Source organism: Pelodiscus sinensis, chromosome 22 (genome assembly GCF_052426305.1).
Source record: "Pelodiscus sinensis isolate ZL-2025 chromosome 22, ASM5242630v1, whole genome shotgun sequence".
In the NCBI taxonomy this organism is placed as follows: Eukaryota; Metazoa; Chordata; order Testudines; family Trionychidae; genus Pelodiscus; species Pelodiscus sinensis.
In genome coordinates this window covers 25,002,889-25,021,006 of record NC_143073.1, presented here as the reverse complement: position 1 = coordinate 25,021,006, position 18,118 = coordinate 25,002,889, and the positions used below count along the sequence as shown (strand labels likewise).

The 18,118-nt window shown below is 55.8% G+C and overlaps 2 protein-coding genes across 2 annotated transcripts in view; one reads left to right on the top strand and one right to left on the bottom strand.

Moving 5' to 3' along the window:
- LOC149521872 (uncharacterized) overlaps positions 1–18,118 on the top strand; it is a 465,443-nt gene that overhangs the window by 74,253 nt on the left and 373,072 nt on the right. The window lies entirely within an intron of this gene.
- The window catches only part of LOC149521877 (guanylate-binding protein 3-like), a 32,901-nt gene that overhangs the window by 4,523 nt on the left and 10,260 nt on the right, over positions 1–18,118 (bottom strand). The window contains exons 5-9 of the mRNA XM_089772702.1: positions 16,852–17,094; positions 10,904–11,181; positions 8,545–8,757; positions 4,539–4,641; positions 1,798–2,096 (exon numbers count right to left, since the gene is read on the bottom strand). Of these exons, the coding sequence (XP_089628828.1) occupies positions 1,798–2,096; positions 4,539–4,641; positions 8,545–8,757; positions 10,904–11,181; positions 16,852–17,094 (1,136 nt within the window). The remainder of the gene's footprint in view (positions 1–1,797; positions 2,097–4,538; positions 4,642–8,544; positions 8,758–10,903; positions 11,182–16,851; positions 17,095–18,118) is intronic.

Below are 18,118 nucleotides of genomic sequence, written 5' to 3'. Positions count from 1 at the left end.
AGCTGTAACATCTCTGCTAGAGCCTGCATCGAGAACTGGGAGATTCGGTGCATGTAACGTACTGTACTTTAACAACCTTACTCTCATGCTTTTCTTTAATGTAATAATAACCCTTTAGATCGTAGATACTGAAGGATTAGCTCAGCGTGATTTGTGGGTAAGATCCGGAGAGTAAATTGGCCGGGATCTGTGGCTGGTTTCTTGGAACCGGACAGAACTTATTCGGGGTAGGTGGGATTGGGTTCTAAGACCCCCCCCCCCACCTGTGTATGAGGCCCGGGGCCATCAGAGGCACGGGTATTGCTGGGGTGTTGGAGGGGTTTTGCTCGTGAGGCTTCAGGCAGGCAGCTGAAGTGCTCTGTGGGACAGGTTGTGGCCTACTTGGGAAGGTCTCCAGTCTGGGGGCTAGAGAGAGCCCCGGATTCGAGCAATTCGCCCTGAGCAGACTCCCTCAGCTGTGCCCAGACCGGGCCCGGTCAGTAACCCCCACTCAGCTGAGACCTTGCACCCTCTGCCTGCTCCTGCCCCCTCCCCCTGCCAGACACCTGCCCCCAGAGGGGGGGCTGGTGAGCACAGCGAGCAGTGGGCGCAGGCCCCTAGTGATAAGCCAAGGGGGGAGCCGCAGCCCTGGCCTGGACAATGAAGGAAACAGAAACAAGGGACCAGGCTGCGAGGGGATGAAGCAGGAACTGACCCAGGGCCTGTGGGTAACAAGAGGGGTCAGCAGGGGAGTGAGGGGTGAGAGCTGCAGCTGCAGCGCGTGGCTGGTTCGTGGTCTGCACAGGGACTGGTCACAGACATTAGCCGACCAATCAGAGGGGGTGGTAGGATGCACTGACCAATGGCGTGACGCGTGTGTATTTCGGCTGGTTCCTGGCTATGTGCTGGGTGTGCGGTTCCCCCTCCCCCCCCCCCGCACTAGACCCTTCACCAGCTCCAGTGTATCCGAGGGGAGCCAGGAGGGGACCTCGCTGACCAGTCTGGAGCTGAACTCTGAGTTCTCAGGGTCCAGAGACTGGACAAAACTCCCCGTTTCTGCAGCCAGCCCGAGGGGCCCCTGGCGGAGCTGGCTGGGTCTGAGCCAGGCCTCACCCCCACTCTCAGCCCGTCACAGGTCAGCCCCCCCGGCCTCTCACATACGGATCCACACGAGCAGCCCGGCTGGCAGGGCCCCCCTGCCTGGCAGGAAGGCAGCTCCTGTCTCTGCCCGGCTGGGGCTCAGTGACCAGCCCGTGTCTGGTACCAACAGGGCCCAAGCAACCGGCCCCGCCCTGCTGATTCTCCATGGGGGGCCCAGACGCGGCAGTGAGGGGTGCCGGGTGACACTGATTAGAGAGACGGGAAGGGAGGGGCATTCCTCCCCCCATTCACCACTCGCCTCCTAAAGGCATCTCCCCACAGGCCTCAGGAACCAACAGGGGCAGGGGCTGGATAAACACACAATTCCCCCGCCCCCGACCCGCCTCCCAGTGCATGTGGGACAGGCCCTCATCCGACCTGCCTGGCTCCATTCGGCCGGCAGAATGGGAAACCGAGGCCCAACCCCACCCCTGAGAGACCCAGCCCTGGCGCAGGCAGCACTGAGCTGGGGGGGGGGGGGGGATTAAATAAAGGAGAAGGCTCCAGAGCAGCTGCAGCATTTGAAGTGCAGCCCTGCGCTGAGAAGGCAGATCTCCCTGGTGGGGGGTTAATGCAGCGTATCGACTCCCTGCTTTACCACACTGGCCACTGTGTGTTCCTAGTGCTCCCTGGGGGAAACGCTCCCTACATCACCCCGCCAGCCCCACAGGGACTCACCAATTCCTTCTGCTTCTCCTCCTGCTCCTTCCGCATCTGCTCCATCTCCTCTTTCAGCAGCTCGGCTTTCTCTGAGAAGCCCTGCTCCAGCAGCTTCTGCTGTTCCTTCAGTTTGCTCTGCAGAGCTGCCTCCGTCTCCTGCTTCATTTTTTCAGCTTCCTCCTTCATCTTGGCTTCCATCTGGCTAACGTTCTCCTGGTGGCTGCGTTCTAGGTCGCTCATCTGCTGCTCCACCTGCTGCCTCCTCTCCTCCTCTGCCTTGCGCTGCTGCTCCAGCTGCTCCAACCTCGCCTGGTCAGCTGTGGAAATGGGAAATGCAAAGAACGTGGCATCAGCCCCCTGCTGTGCAGTCTGCATGGGGCAGAGAGCGCCCGGCCCGGCAGACAGGGGCTGGGGCTGATTCTAACCTGGCAGCTCCCTCTCCACAGGAGGGGCCGGTCAGTTTCCATGGCGATACAATGGCCACCCCTGCTCCACAGGTTGGGCTGCAGGTGGGTTCCCACAGACCGGACTGGGCCCTACTTTGGGCCCCAGAGATGCCGGGTCAGGCTGAGGGGTCATGTTACGCTTGGCCAAGCACCAACTTGTCCTGCAAGCGGGAAGTGACCCGGCCAGGGCAGGAGAGCTGGGACCTTCCTGCCAGTCACGCCCCCAGCCCAGACACCCCGCGTGTGTGATGGCGCGTTGGGGTTCCCCCGCCTTCTGCACCCCCAAAATGGCACGAACAGACTCCCCCAGCCAGTAGAATAGAGGGAGTTTATTGCTTCTCCAGGACACAGCACAGCACAGATGTCATCTGGTTACAGGGCAGGCCTAGGATGCCTCAGCCCCCCTTGAGATGGGGGTGGCTGGGCCCCTAAATCCCAGCGCCCTCCCTAGCTCCTTCTCCCCTGCTTTCCAGACCAAAACTAACTAACCCTCTTCCAGCCTTGCCCCCAGCCAAGGGCAGCATTCCACCTTCCTTTGTTTCTCTCCCTGGGGGGTGGCTGGTTAGACAGGTTTGGAGCCCCCTTTGCATAATGACTCACCCCCTGCCCTGCTGGGTTGTGCTACAGACAGCAGAGGTCACCTCCTGCCCCGCATGCGCCTTTTTCCAAAAGAGCTCTTTCCCAGAAAGGCTTCTTCCCCGTACAATCAGGTTTACCAATGTCGGAAAAACCCCTCTGTTCTTTCGATTGTCTTTTGAAAGGACGCAATAGCAGTGTGGATGTAAGAGAAGGTTTTTTCGGAAAAAACCCACTGAGATTGCAGCTTGGTTTATTTTTCTATTTTTCAAGCTCTCTTGTGGTAACTAAGTTTGGGTTCCCCTCCAGAGGAAGTTCCCAAGTGCATCTTTCTGAGTTCAAAAAGAAAGGGTTTTTTAACTTGGTGGGGGCAGCCACCTCCCAGGCCAGGCAATCTGTGACTCGGGAGTTTTTAAGCAGGAGCCGATAGAGACAAAGGCTATGTCTAGACTGGCATGATTTTCCGGAAAAAAGTGACAGCCTCAGGTTTCACACTTTTGGGGGCCCCACGGTGGTCACCTCCACCATCCTATGCATGGGTCCCAGGGCATCCGGGGGGATTGCCTTGGGCAGTGGGGGCCTGGTGGCAGGGAGGCAGCAGCTCTCACCCCCTGCTGCACTGACCGCGATGGCAGGAGCTGGAGCAGCCCCACAACCCGCTCCCCTCTGCTCTGCGTCACCCCCCTCGCTCAGCCCACAGCGCCCCACCCCTCCGCGGCAGCAGGGAGCCACGGAGCTCCCCTTCCCACCGCGCAGAGAAGTGAGGGGCAGCGGCTGGGAGAGGGCGGTGGGAGGAGCGGAGCAGGCTGCTGGGCCACTCTTGCTCCTGCCGCCAAGGGCAGTGTGGGAGGGGGCAACCCCTGCTGCCTCCCCACGCCAGGGCCCATAACCCCCCGCTCATGTTGCATGAAGGAGGGAGATTTGTCAGGGGGGTGGGACTTGAGGGAAGTGGTGGAGTGGGGTGGGGTGGGGGTGGAGCAGGGGGGGGGGGCTCTGACACCAGGATTGTCCCAGGCTCTAGCGGTTGCCCCAGACCCTGCACCTCCCAGGCATGGGCCTGGTCACATCCCTCTGGCTCCTAGGCTGGCGGTGGCCTGGTATCTGCACAGCATCCTGCCTGTGGCACCACCCCGCAGATCCCATTTGCCCAAGTTCCTGACCAATAGGAGCTTCAGTGTTTGCAAATGAAGCCTGGGATTTAAATATCCCGGGCTTCATTTGCATGTTCCCGGGCGGGCACCATTTTTAAATCCCCTTAGTTCGAACTAGCTGCCCGCGGCTACACACGCAATGAGGTATAACAGTTAATCTGAACTAAGGACTTAGTCCGGATTAACTTTAAACTGCCACGTGTAGCCGCGGGCAGTTCGTTTGAACTAAGGGGAATTAAAAATGGCAGCCAGACAGGAACATGCAAATAAAGCCCGGGATATTTAAATCCCAGGCTTCATTTGCAATCCCAGTTTCCTGATTTGCCTACCTAGCTCGAATTAATGAGCTAGTGTAGACATACCCCAGCAGAGCAACCGGGCAGCCCCTGTAGCTCCCAAAGCACAACCCAGAAATGGGAGATTTCCAGTGGCCGTGGTGTTCGCTGTAGGGACACCCTGAGCCCAGGATGGCCGTGGATTCCCAGCCATAGCTCTGCTGTATAGGGATGGAGGGTTGTTGTCTTTGTTGTTGAAATGATTGAAAATCAGGAAGAAACCTGCTTAAAACCCTTCCCCAGAGACTCACCTGCCTGGGTCTTTTCCGCCTCTGACAGCTTTTTGTCGGCCCCAAGAATGGCGGCTGCTTCTGCCTTCTTGCTGTCCATGACCTGCTGCAGCACCTGCTCCGCCTGGGGACAAGGGGGCAGGTCAGTCCCTGCACTCAAGGCTGCGCTGGGCGCGAGGGGCACAAGGTGCTGATCTCTGGGCGGGGGCACCAGCAGGGGGAGAATTGCCCGACAAGAACTCAGCCACTCAGCAGAGCAAATCGCCCCCGAGACGTGGCTGGGAGCTGGAAATCTGTGAAGGGAGGCTGCTGAGAGACCTGCAGAACACCCCCCAGAGCCTGCCAATGCAGGGGGCTGTGAGCAGGGGCTGAGGGCAGAAGGTTTGGGTGCATGGGAGGTGCTGGAAAGGGACTGAGGGCGTGGAGGGCTCAGGGTGGGGGGCTGAGGCTGTAGGAGGTGCAGGACTAAGGGCTGAGGAGTGTGGGGAGCAGCTCAGGGCTGAGGGTTGATAAGTGGGGGGCAGAGGGGTCAGGGTTTGGGCTGTGAGGAGCGGCTGAGGGGGAGGGTTTGGGTGAGTGTGAATGGGGGAAGGAGTCAGGGCAGGTGCCGGGGGGGGGGGGTTGCTGGAGTCAGGGCTGTGTTGGGGGGGAATGTCTCAGGGCAGCAGGCTGGAGTATGTGGGGGATGCAGGAGTCGGGCCGGGACTGGGGGTGGCGGGTCAGGGAGAGGCGGAGGGTGTGGGGGTGCAGGAGTGAGGAGCGTTGGGCAGTGCGGGGAGGAGCTGAGGGCAGGGGCTGGGCTGTGGAGACCATGTGGGGCCAGCGGTGCCATTCGGGGGGGAGGGAAGCAGGGAGGGAGGGAGGCTGAAGGCCCCTTCCCCGGGATTCACACCAGGACGCTGCTGCTCCCCTTCCTGTCACTGTCGGGGGGCGAGAGGGAAGGACCCGGCCTGGGTCTCTCACTGCCCTGCCCTCCAGCCAGGCGCAGGCTCTGTGCTGTCCTCTCACCCCCTGGCACCCACAGGAAGGGGCAGAGCAAGCAAAGCCCTGGCAGGGATCCTGGGGGAGAGGAGTCAGCCCCTGCCCTCCCTAAACGGTGCCCTGGGGGGGGAGTCTTTGGGGCTGGGGCAATCCCAGACTGGTCAGGGGCTCCCCTCCAGCCAGCCCCTTTCACCCGCCTGCTGCTTAGCCTGGCAGTCTGCAGGGGAGCCCCGGAGCCCAGCTGGGAGCCAGCCCCCCCCCTGCAGCTCAGCGCCCCAGCACCGGACGGCCCCTTCCTTCCCGTTTGTCTGCGCTGAGCTGGGCTAACTGGCCTGTAATGGCCAGGATCCCCCAGGGGCCTTTTCTCCATCGGCATCGCCTGCTCCCCACATGCTCCCCGCTGTGGGTGGGACAGAGCCTGGGCTAAGGGACCTTCCCCCTCAGTAGCCGTAGAGCTTTGTAGCTGCTCCCTTGAGAACTCTGCTCCCCTCCCCAGGGCCAGGAATGGCCGAGCCCAGCGGCACCAGGGCTGTGAATTCCCGGGCCCAGAGGTGCTGGGGCTGCCTCTGGGGCAGTGAGACCTGAGGGCCAGAGTCAGCGCAGCAGCCCTTCCCCACGCGGCGCTCCAGCATGGGGCTGGTGGCTCAGGACGGGGGTACCGGGGCCCTGGCCATGGCAGAGCAGGGCAGGGATCCCACTGAGCCCTGCTGAGTCCCCCAGCGGGGAGGTACCACTCCCTCCCCTCCCTGGGCCGCTTCCTCGCGTGGCCAGTGGTGCCCTGGCCCAAGACGTCTCAGGATCACAATGTTCCTCGGTGCAGACTGCTCCTGGTGCTTTGTGAGCTCTGGGAGGTTCGTCTGAGCCCCGGGCCCGCAGCTCCTGCAGGGAGGGGCTGGGGCTGGCTCTCCGCATGCGCCCTTCCTCTCCAGCATCGTCCTGCCCCATGGATTCAATGCTTCCTTTTATAGGGGCCGGCCTTTGAGCATGCTCAGTACAGGCCGGGACTTCCTTCACTCACAGTGTGGTGTTAACCCCTTCCAGTGCAGTGTGGGGCCTGGGTCACAGTCCCCCAGTGTGAATATTCGCGACCCAGGCAGAATGTGACTCAGCGCTCCCAGGCTGGCTTGCAGGGCTACTGCATGTGTCACGCCGACCAGTAACAGTGGTTCAAAGGGGACACTGTGTACAGGGCTGGCCTGAGGCTCTCTGGGGCCCTACACAGCACTACTGAACTGGTGCCTGTGCCCATTGGCAGCTGGCGAGATGGGATTTTATAACCTGCAGCATCACACCAATGAAATAGGGGCTGCTAACAGCTCTGGCGGCCTTGTCACTGGTACGTTGACTAGATCCCCTCCGCAGGAAGCAGAGACACAGAACTGGGATGGGAAGAGGCCGGTAGGAGGACTGTAAGACCCAGCGGTGCCCCAAATTTAGAGTCACAGAATCCCAGGGTTGGCAGAGACCTCAGGAGGCATCGAGTCCAGCCCCCTGCCCAAAGCAGAACCAACCCAACTCAATCATCCCAGCCTGGGCTTTGTCAAACCAAGATTTAGACACCTCTATGGATGGAGATTTCACCACCTCCCTAGGGAACCCAGCCCAGTGCTCCCTCACGTGCTTAAGGAAATAGGTTTTCCTAATATCCAACTTAGACCACCCCAGCTGCAACTTGACCATTGCTCTTCGTTCTGCCATCTGCTGCCACTGAGAACAGCCTCTCTCCAGCCTCTTTGGAGCCCCCCTTCAGGGAGTTGCAGGCTGCTCTCAGATCCCCCCTCACCCTTCTCCTCTGCAGGGGAAACAAGCTGTAATCTCTCATCCTCATAGGTCACATGCTCCAGTCCAAATCCTTTCTGTAGTGGGGCGGAGGGAGCAGAACTGGATGCAATTCTCCAGATGTGGCCTCCCCAGTGCCAAATAAAGGGGAATATTCACTTCTCTAGATCTGCTGGCAAGTCTCCTTCTAATACACCCTAATATGCTATTAGCCTTCTTGGCTACAAGGGCGCCCTGTTGACTCACATCCAGCTTCCTATACACTGTAACCCCCAGGGCCTTTTCTGCAGAGCTCCTACTTAGCCAGTCAGTCCCCAGCCTGTAACAATGTTTGGGATTCTTCAGTCCCAATGGCAGGACTATGCATTTGTCCTTGTTGAACCTCATCAGATTTCTTGTGGCCCAATCCTCCAATTTGTTTAGGTCACTCTGGACCCTCTCCCTGCCCTCCAGCATATCAAGCTCTCCCGCTAGCTTAGTGTCATCCACAAACTTGCTGAGGGTGCAATCCGTCCCCTCATCCAGGTCATTAATAAAGATGTTGAACAAAACTGGACCTAGAAGTGATCCATGGGTCACTCTGCTTGAAACCGACCACAGATGAGACATCTAGCCATTGATTGCTACCAGCCAAACCCGACAATCTAACCACCAGTTTTCTATCCACCTTGTAGTCCACGTATCCAATCCAGACTTCCTTCGCTTGCTGGCAAGACTATTGTGGGAGACCATAGGAAAAGCTTTGCCGAAATCAAGGTAGATCACGTCCGCCACCTTCCCCATATCCACAAATCCAGTTACCCCATCATAGAAGGCAACCAGATTGGTGAGGCAGGACTTGCCCTTGGTGAATCCATGTTGACTGTTCCTGATCACTTCCCCCTCTTCCAAGTGCTTGAAAATGGATCCCTTGAGGATCCCTTCCATGATTTTGAAGGGAACTGAGGTGAGGCAGACTGGGCTGTAGTTCCCTGGATTGTCCTTCTACCCTTCTTTAAAGATGGACACTGCATTTGCCTTGTTCCAGTCCTGTGGTGACACTTTTGACACACGTTGAAGGCTCAGACAGCAACACCTATTAGTATTTCTCAGGGTTTCCCTGGTGACTTCCTGCTCTGTGGAGTTGGCAGCAGCCCGGTATCTCAGATGCTGAGTGTTCACAGCTGGGCCTGATGCTCTTTCCCAGGCCCACAGATTGTGGGCAGATAATGACGCCGCAGCGCGTACGTTGCCCCCAACTAGCTCCGCAGCCCTGCCCAGCACTCACCATGACTCCTTTGTTGGGCGTCTTCTGGAAACTCTCCACCACCTGTTTCTGATCAGTCATGTACAGCTGGTACCTGCCGGGCTTCATGTAAACCCCCTCGCTGAGCTTCGAATCCACGTCGGCTGAGAGCTGGGAGAGCAGGGCCCGGCAGGTCTCCTGGGACGCGGTTTGGTTCCTGCTCTGCACAGCGCTGTAATGTTCTTTTATCGCCTCCTGGGGAGTGACAGGGAGAGAGTAGTGAGTGGGGGGTGGGGGGGCTGCATTTCTGCACTGCCCAGAGTTCTAATGCCCGTGTGGTCAGGAGACGTCCCTCCCTCGGCAGTGGAAGCCCAAGGCCCAGTGTCTGACCCGGGGCCGGGCAGTGAATCATAGAATCATTGAACCACAGAGCTGGAAGAGACCTCAGAAGGTCAACAGGTCCAGCTCCCTGCTCTAGGCAGGACCAACCCAACTAAATCAACCCGGCCAGGACTTGGTCAAGCTGAGACTTAAACACCTCTAGGGATGGAGATTCCACCCTCTTCCTAGGGAACCCATTCCAGTGCTTCACCACCCTCCCAGTGAAATAGTTTTTCCTAATATCCAACCTAGACCTCTCCCACTGCAACTTGAGCCCATTGCTCCTTGTTCTGCCATCTGTCACTACTGAGAACAGCCTCTCTCCAGCCTCTTTGGAACCCCCCTTCAGGAAGTTGAAGGCTGCTCTCAAATCCCCCCTCACTCTTTGCTTCTGCAGACTGAACAGACCCAAGTCCCTCAGCCTCTCCTCATAAGTCCAGCCCCCTAATCATTTTGGTTGCCTCCGCTGGCCAGTCTAGCCATGGTTTTCCACAAAAAAGCCCCGATTGCCATTTTCGCGACTGGGGCTTTTTTGTGGAAAACATTACTGTGCTGTTTACACTGGCCCTTTTGCGCAAAAGTCTTTCGGAAAAAGACTTTTGCCCAACCAGGAGCAGCATAGTATTTCCAGAAAATCACTGACGATCTTACATGAGATCGTCAGTGCTTTTCTGGAAATTCAAGTGGCCAGTGTAGACAGCTGGCAAGATTTTCCGCAAAATCAGAAGATTTTGCGGAAAAACTTGTCAGTCTAGACACAGCCCAGATGTGGCCTCACCAAAGCCGAATAAAGGGGAATAATGACATCTCTGGATCTGCTGGCAATGCTCCTCTTAATGCAACCTAATATGCCATTAGCCTTCTTGGCTACAAGGGCACACTGTTGACTCATATCCAGCTTCTCACCACTGTAACCCCCAGGTCTTTTTCTGCAGAACTACTACTTAGCTGGTTGGTCCCCAGCTTGTAACTATGCTTGGGATTCTTCCGTCCCAAGTGCAGGACTCTACACTTGTCCTTGTTGAACCTCATCAGATTTCTTGTGGCCCAATACTCCAATTTGTCTAAGTCATTCTGGACCCTATCTGTGCCCTCAAGTGTATCTACCTCTCCCCCTAGCTTAGTGTCATCTGCAAACTTGCTGAGGGTACAATCCCTCCCCTCATCCAGGTCATTAATAAAGATATTGAACAAAACCGGTCCTAGAACTGAACCTTGGGGCACTCCGCTAGAAACCGACCGCCAGCCTGATATTGAGCCATTGATCACTACCCGCTGGGCCCGGCCTTCTAGCCATCTTTCTATCCATCTTACTGTCCATTTATCCAATCCATATTCCCTTAACTTGCTGGCAAGAATATTGTGGGAGACCGTATCAAAAGCCTTGCTAAAGTCAAGGTATATCACATCCACTGACTTTCCCACGTCCACAGAGCCAGTTACCTCATCATAGAAGCTAATCAGATTGGTCAGGCATGACTTACCCTTGGTGAATCCATGCTGACTATTCCTGATCACTTCCCTCTCTTCCAAGGGGATAAATAAATCACTTTTACAAAAAGAGGCTTCCTGAAAACGTGTCACTTCAGCCAAAAACCTTCTTTTTGATTGTCAGTGGGAATTCGGAGCCAAGCTACTGAAGCATTTTTGAAAACCTCACTGAGCCCTGATCTGCTGTCTGGGCACCCAGCTCTTTGAAAATTGAGGCCCTTTGTCACTTGGTGCGACCCAGGCAGAGTCACAATAAGAGGGGACTGTCCCTATGGTGTTTGGAGCCCTGAGCCCCTGGCTGGGTGCATTAAGCAGCTGCAGGGCCACGCCACCGCACGGCTGAGAGGGGACCTCAGTTCCTAGCCACAGAGGCTGCCCCTTTGCTCTGTGTGTACACAGCACTTAGCCCAGCGGGCTCCGGGTCAGTGAGTGGGCTACCCAGATATTCTGTAATAGACCCAGGAAAGGAGCAGAGTAATAGCCAGGGGCAGGTCCAAGGCAGGGGGACGTGCAGGGCCCATAAACTTACCGCCAGCTGCTCCTGGTACTTCTGATCCTCATCCTTGAAGGACTGCTGCATGAACAGCTGCAGGGCTGCCCTCTCGCACGCCCCATGTGTCTCAGACAGTGCGGCCACCTCCGCCGGGAACGTGACCTGTTCCTCCATCTGGGCGTCATAAAGAGCCAGCCCCTCCCTGACCGCAGCCTCGTTCTGCCTGGCGGCAATGGTGGTCACTGAATCCTCCAGGCAGGGCACCTTCCCGCTCAGGATGGTCTCTACGTAGCTCTGGGCTAAGAGGCCCAACACTGGGGGAGAGCAGGGGAGGGGCGTTAGGAGAATTCCCAGAGACTCCCGTGAGGGCCTGGCCCCAGCTCTGCACTGGCCCTGGGCCCTTCCCTGCCTGGCTGAGTAGCCCCCACCGACACATCACTGGGGGGCGGATGCCGGTGGCAGCTCCTGTCCCTCTGACGTCCAAGCCCCAGAAGTGAGCCTGGTCCCTCAGAGTCAGCCCTGTCCCTGCGCCCTGCCCTCAGGAGCTCACAGCCCGTGGGACACCCGACAGACAAGGAGCCGGTGAGGCCGGAGGGAGGGAGGAGATGGGACGGGGCTGAAGCGCGGGGGAAGGGAGCAGAACGCAGTGAGGGGGAGGAGGAGGGAGGCCCTGGGCACACGGGCTGCAGGAATCCGGTCCAGGCCCAGGGGCACCATGGGAGAGACTGATGCCGAGAGGGGCTGCAATATGAGGCCTGGCCTGGGCTGGCCCCAGGGGGTGCAGGAGGAGATGAAGGATGAGAGAGAAAGGCGGGGGGGGGGAGGAAGGTGGGTGCTGCAAGGAGCATTAGCGCTATTGCTAAGGGGCTGCTCTCGGGTCCTTCTTATTCTTCTCCCAAGTCCGAACGTGCCCAACGCTTTAACCTCCCAACAGGCCAGACTCCCTCACCCTTTGGTCGGGTTTTGCTCCCCAATCGACTGACTCTAATTTGTGTCCATCCAAGCCACCAAAGGCTCTGTCCTCGGAGGTGCTGAGCGGCCTGGCCCGGAGCCAGCACTTAAGCAAGGTGATTAATATTAACGACGTGAGAGATCCCCCGTTCTGTGCACGGGGATTGCGACAGCAGGTTCCTGGACAGCCGCACGCACACGACGGCACTTGCTAAGCGATTGTTTTCCCGTCTCCTGCACCCCCGTAATGGCATGGACAGACTCCCCCAGCCAGTAGAATAGAGGGTGTTTATTGCTTCTCCAGGATACAGCACAGCACAGATGTCATCTGGTTCCAGGGCAGGCCTAGGATGCCTCAGCCCCCCTTGAGGTGGGGGAGCCTGGGCCCCTAAATCCCAGCCCATTGCCTAGGCTGCTTTCTCCATGATCCCAGCCAGAAACCAAACTCACTCACTTCCAGCCCTGCCCACAGCCAGGGCTCCACTCCCCTTCTTCCTATTGTTCCGCTCCCTGGGAGATATCTGGTCAGCCCCCCTTGCATAATGACTCATCCCCTGCCCTGCTGGGCCGTGCTGCAGCCAGCAGCCAGTGGAGGTCACTGACAACCCAAGCCTAGCAACCTGCAAGGTACCCCCCACTACGTCACAACTGTCACCTCCTGTGTTCCACCTCGCTCCCAGCCCCCACCCTTGATCAGCTCCCTATTGTAACGTGGCATGAAACTGAGCTGTGTGGTGCAGGGGCTGTGGGTCTGCGAAGCACCAGGTACAAAGGGCCCTGATCTCAGCTAGCACATGGACTGCCCCTCGCTGTCACTGTATCCAAACCCCGGCTCAGCTCACGGCTCCGCACTGAGAAACTCCCCGAATGGTGAAAATTGTTCTGACCACTGCACCCCACTGCTCTGTCACTGCTCCACATTGCCCATCACCCGCACTGATCTGTCACTGCTCCTCTTGGCCCATCAGATGCACTGCTCTGACCACTGCACACCACTGCTCTGTCACTGCTCCACATTGCCCATTACCAGCACTGCTCTGACCACTGCATATCACTGCTCTGTCACTGCTCCACTGCTCCCAAATTCCCCATCACCCCCACTACTCTGACAACAGGGAGAAGGGCTGGGAGCCCCAGAGAGGAGGTTGTTAACTAACTCTCCTTAAGGGACGGGGCCTGTCTCCTTCCCACAGTTTTGAAGAGCAGCCCGAGTCTGTACATGGCCTTTGGGCACTTTCCCATTTCTCTCTTCAGTCAGGGTCTGTCTACACTACAAAGTTAATTGGAAATAACAGCACTTATTTCAAATTAACTTTAATAGCGTCTACACAGGCAAACCGCTATTTCGAAATAAATTTGAAATAGCAGAGCCCCTATTTCGAATTTGGTAAACATCATTCTACGAGGAGTAACACCGAATTCGAAATAGCTATTTTGAATTAAGTGCTATTTTGAATTGTCATTAGAGGAGGTTTTGAACAAATAGAAAAACTTAATGTTAACAAATCTCCGGGACCGGATGGCATTCATCTAAGGGTTCTAAAAGAACTAAAATGGGAAATTGCTGAGCTATTATCTGTAGTTTGTAACCTTTCCTTTAAATCGGCTTCCGTACCTAATGACTGGAAGGTAGCCAACGTGACACCAATATTTAAAAAGGGCTCTAGAGGCGACCCTGGCAATTACAGACCGGTAAGTCTAACTTCAGTACTGGGCAAATTAGTCAAAACAATAGTAAAGAAGAAAATTGTGAAGCATGTAGAAGAGCATAATTTATTGGACAAAAGTCAACATGGTTTCTGTAAAGGGAAATCCTGTCTTACCAATCTGTTAGAGTTCTTTGAAGGGGTTAACAAACATGCAGACAAGGGGGATCCAGTAGATATAGTATATTTAGATTTTCAGAAAGCCTTTGACAAGGTCCCTCACCAAAGGCTCTTGTGTAAATTACATGGCCATGGGATAAGAGGGAAGGTCCTTTCTTGGATTGAGAACTGGCTAAAAGACAGGAAACAAAGGGTAGGAATAAATGGTAAATTTTCAGATTGGAGAGGGGTAACTAGTGGTGTACCCCAAGGGTCAGTCCTGGGACCAATCCTTTTCAACTTATTCATAAATGATCTGGAGAAAGGGGTAAGCAGTGAGATGGTAAAGTTTGCAGATGATACAAAACTGTTTAGGATAGTCAAGACAGAAGCAGACTGTGAGGGACTCCAAGAAGATCTCACCAAACTGAGTGATTGGGCAACAAAATGGCAAATGAAATTTAATGTGGATAAGTGTAAAGTAATGCACATCGGGAAAAATAACCCCAACTATACGTACAGTATGATGGGGCTAATTTGGCTATGACAAATCAGGAAAGGGATCTTGGAGTTATCGTGGACAGTTCTCTGAAAACTTCCACACAGTGTGCAGCGGTGGTCAAAAAGGCAAATAGGATGCTGGGAATTATTAAGAAAGGGATAGAAAATAAGACTCGGAATATCTTACTGCCCCTGTATAAAACTATGGTACGCCCACATCTTGAATACTGTGTACAGATGTGGTCTTCTCACCTCAAAAAAGATATTTTGGCCTTGGAAAGGGTTCAGAAAAGGGCAACTAAAATGATTAGGGGTTTGGAACGGGTCCCATATGAGGAGAGGTTAAAGCGACTGGGACTTTTCAGTTTAGAAAAGAGGAGACTGAGGGGGGATATGATAGAGGTCTATAAAATCATGAGTGGGGTGGAAAGGGCTGATAAAGAAAAGTTATTTATTAGTTCCCTTAATAGAAGAACTAGAGGACACCAAATGAAATTAATGGGTAGCAGGTTTAAAACTAATAAAAGAAAGTTCTTCTTCACACAGCGCGTAGTCAACCTGTGGAACTCCTTGCCAGAGGAGGCTGTGAAGGCTAGGACTATAATAGAGTTTAAAGAGAAGCTGGATAAATTCATGGAGGTTAGGTCCATAAAAGGCTATTAGCCAGGGGATAAAATGGTGTCCTGGCCTCTGTTTGTCAGAGGCTGGAGAGGGATGGCAGGAGACAAATCGCTTGATCATTGTCTTCGGTCCACCCTCTCTGGGGCTTCTGGTGCTGGCCACTGTCGGTAGACAGGATACTGGGCTAGATGGACCTTTGGTCTGACCCAGTATGGCCGTTCTTATGTTCTTATGCTGTGTAGACACTTAATTCGAAATAGGGGGCCTCCAGCCCTTCCCAGGGAGCCCTGGTGACCACTCTGGGCACAACCAGGAAAACTTCCTCTCCTCTCCCCCAGCCCCGGAGCTATTAAAGGGGTAGACCCTGGCCACAGTGCCTGTGCCACCTCCAAGCCTGTCAGCCCAGAGCCCGCAGTGGCCACCGGGGCCCCTGACCCAGTGGTCCCAAAACATGAGCCAGCAAGCCACTGGCAGCCAGCCCTCCACCGCTCCCTGGGAGCCTGACAGGGGCTAGAGAAGGCAGGAGCCTTCCTGGTCCAGGGTGGAGATCATGGACCTTATACAGGTTTGGGGGGGATGCCACCAACATCCATGATCTCACTAGACAGAGGAATGCAGCCGTCTACGGCAGGATAGCTGCCAGTCTGGCCACCAAAGGCCACATGCGAACCCAGGAGCAGGTTTACATGAAAGTCAGGCTGGTCCAGTGAGATCCCCAACCCTGAGTCCTGATCTTCCCCCCTTCTTCTTCCCCTTGCTTACCCCTTCCAGCTCCCTCCTCCCAGGTTTCCCCTACCCTTCTCCCACCCTCTCTCTTCCCCTCTCCCACCGCCTTTTCCCAGTCTCCCCAAAGGTCTATCCCTCCCTCAGTTTTGTTCAATAAACCTAGTTTCTATTTTTGAACATACGTGTCTTTTATTTGACATCAGGAAGGGGGGCTAGGGAGGGGTAAGTGGAAGGATGTGAATGAGGAATGGGGCATGAGCCCCCGGTGGGGAGGACTGGGGAGGCGCTGAGGGCTCCTCGGGGTAGGCGCTATCCCTCAGGGCCTCCTGGATCCTGACAGCCCCCTGATGAACCCCCGGATGGCAGCCTGCAGCAAGTGCATCCAGGCTGATGGCAACGACCCCACGAGATGCACCAGTGTGCTTCGGGGAAGCTCTGGCTCCATGTGCCCGGGTGCTGTGATGTGCTGAGTGCGGGCACTCAGGGCACTCCAAGACAGGACTGCTTTGCTGTCCCTCGTCGAGGTAAACAAGCAAGCGGGGAACCCTGAGAACTGTCTGTCTGGGGTGGGAGTTGGGTCTCTTTAAGCACAGAGCTCAGTTAGCTTCAGGCTGCAGCCCCACACACTAGGTCCTAACCTGATACCCTGCTGGCACTGCTTCCAGCCAGCCTTAACTTCTGTTCAGGGTCCACTCAGTGTGGACGTGCTATTTCGAAATAGTTTTTGTGTATAGATGCGTTATTTCAAATTAGCTTAATTCGAATTAACTATTTCCAATTAAGTTAATTCCAAATAGTGCTGTAGTGTAGATATACCCTCAGATAACACAGCTGCGCTGTTACTGCTGGGGGATCTGGCTTCCTGCAGCCCATGGAGCCACATCAATTTACCCCAGGGCTGCATCGCCGGGGGATCAGACCCACTGACTCCACCAGAGCTACACTGAGGTACCAGCTGCAGACTTGGCCCATGGCCAGACCTCCCCGCCCCCGTCTACACGGCAAGCCCTACAGTGGTACACCAAGCTACTGGATCCGGCCCACGGGCTGCCCAGTTCAGCCTGTGGGCTACCCTGCCTGGGCCCCCAGGCACATGGCACCCACCAGATTCAGAGTAGTCCCAGGCTGTTCAAAGCATCTGGCTTCTCTCTGTGCCCCTCTGCTCTAAGCGCTGTGGGGAGGGGCAGGATTGGAGGGCCGCTCCCCCCTCAAAATCCGGCCGATGGAGCTGAGAGGTGGCATTAGGGACTGGAAGGATCATTCTACCCTCGCGTCAGTCCCTGGAGCCTGAGGACCTGCTCTCCCGGCCTTATCCTGGGGAGGGGGCAGCCCGGCTGCACAGACATTCCCCTGGTTTGCTAGTTCCCGCTCATGACTCACTTTGCCCAGTGACGGGGTGGCCTCCTTTCAGCATCTTCACCCTCGACTCCTGGAGAACGTACTGGCAGAATCTGCGGCTCTGCTCCAGGAACTCAGGCTGCAGGGCGCTGTCAGGGAGCGACTCCAGCTGCTTCATTTCCTTGTCGCTGGCTGGCCGGAGAAACGCAAAGCACTTGCGCGCGGGGAAGTATTCGCGGATGCACTGGCGTGGGGTGTTGTAATTCCACACCTCCTTGCTCCGGCCTGCACCGAGAGGGAAAGGGAGCAGCCAGCAATGCAGAGAGAGAGAGAGAAGTGAATTCAAACAGTCTAGAACAGGATGGTTTTATCTCCCAGCAGAGCATCCGTCCACCCATCCTGGCTGCTGGCTTGTTGTCACTCAAAGGCAGATCCCTGCCGATTCTGGCTTTACCCCAAACTCAGCTCCTTCAGTTCCTGCCTGCCTTCCCGTCTAAACACTTGGGGTATGTCTACTCTACCACCTTAGTTCGAACTAGGGTGCTTAATGTAGGCAACCGGAGTTGCAAATGAAGCCCGGGATTTGAATTTCCCGGGCTTCATTTGCATGTTGCCGGGCGCTGCCATTTTTAAATGCCAGCTAGTTCGGACTCCGTGCCCACGGCTACACACGGCATGGACTAGGTAGTTCGGATTAGGCTTCCTATTCTGAACTACCTGTACTCCGGTTGCCTACATTAACCACCCTAGTTCGAACTAGGGGGCTAGTGTAGACATACCCTTGGAGAGCAAGAATCAGATGATGAGATTGACAAACTAGGATAAGATAATGAGGCAGGTGACATGCCCATAAGGCCCGAGTGCCTAGTGGTCAGCCCAACCCACCACCTGAAGAGTCCCCATAAATATTTTGAAACATAAGAACACAAGAACAGCCATACTGGGTCAGACCAAATGTCCATGCAGCCCAGTATCCTGTCTGCCGACAGCGGCCAGCACCAAGTGTCCCAGCGGGAGTGAATCGAACAGGTAATGATCAAGTGATCTCTCTCCTGCCATCCATCTCCACCCTCTGACAAACAGAGGCTGGAGACACCATTCCTACCCATCCTGGCAAATAGCCGTTTATGGACTTAACCTCCATGAATTGATCTAGTTCTCTTTTAAACCCTGTGATAGTCCAAGCCTGCACAACCTCCTCAGGCAAGGAGTTCCACAGGTTGATTATGCACTGTGTGAAAAGAACTTTCTTTATTTGTTTTAAACTCGCTGCCCATTGAAGATACACAGGGACTCACGCTGCTGTCTC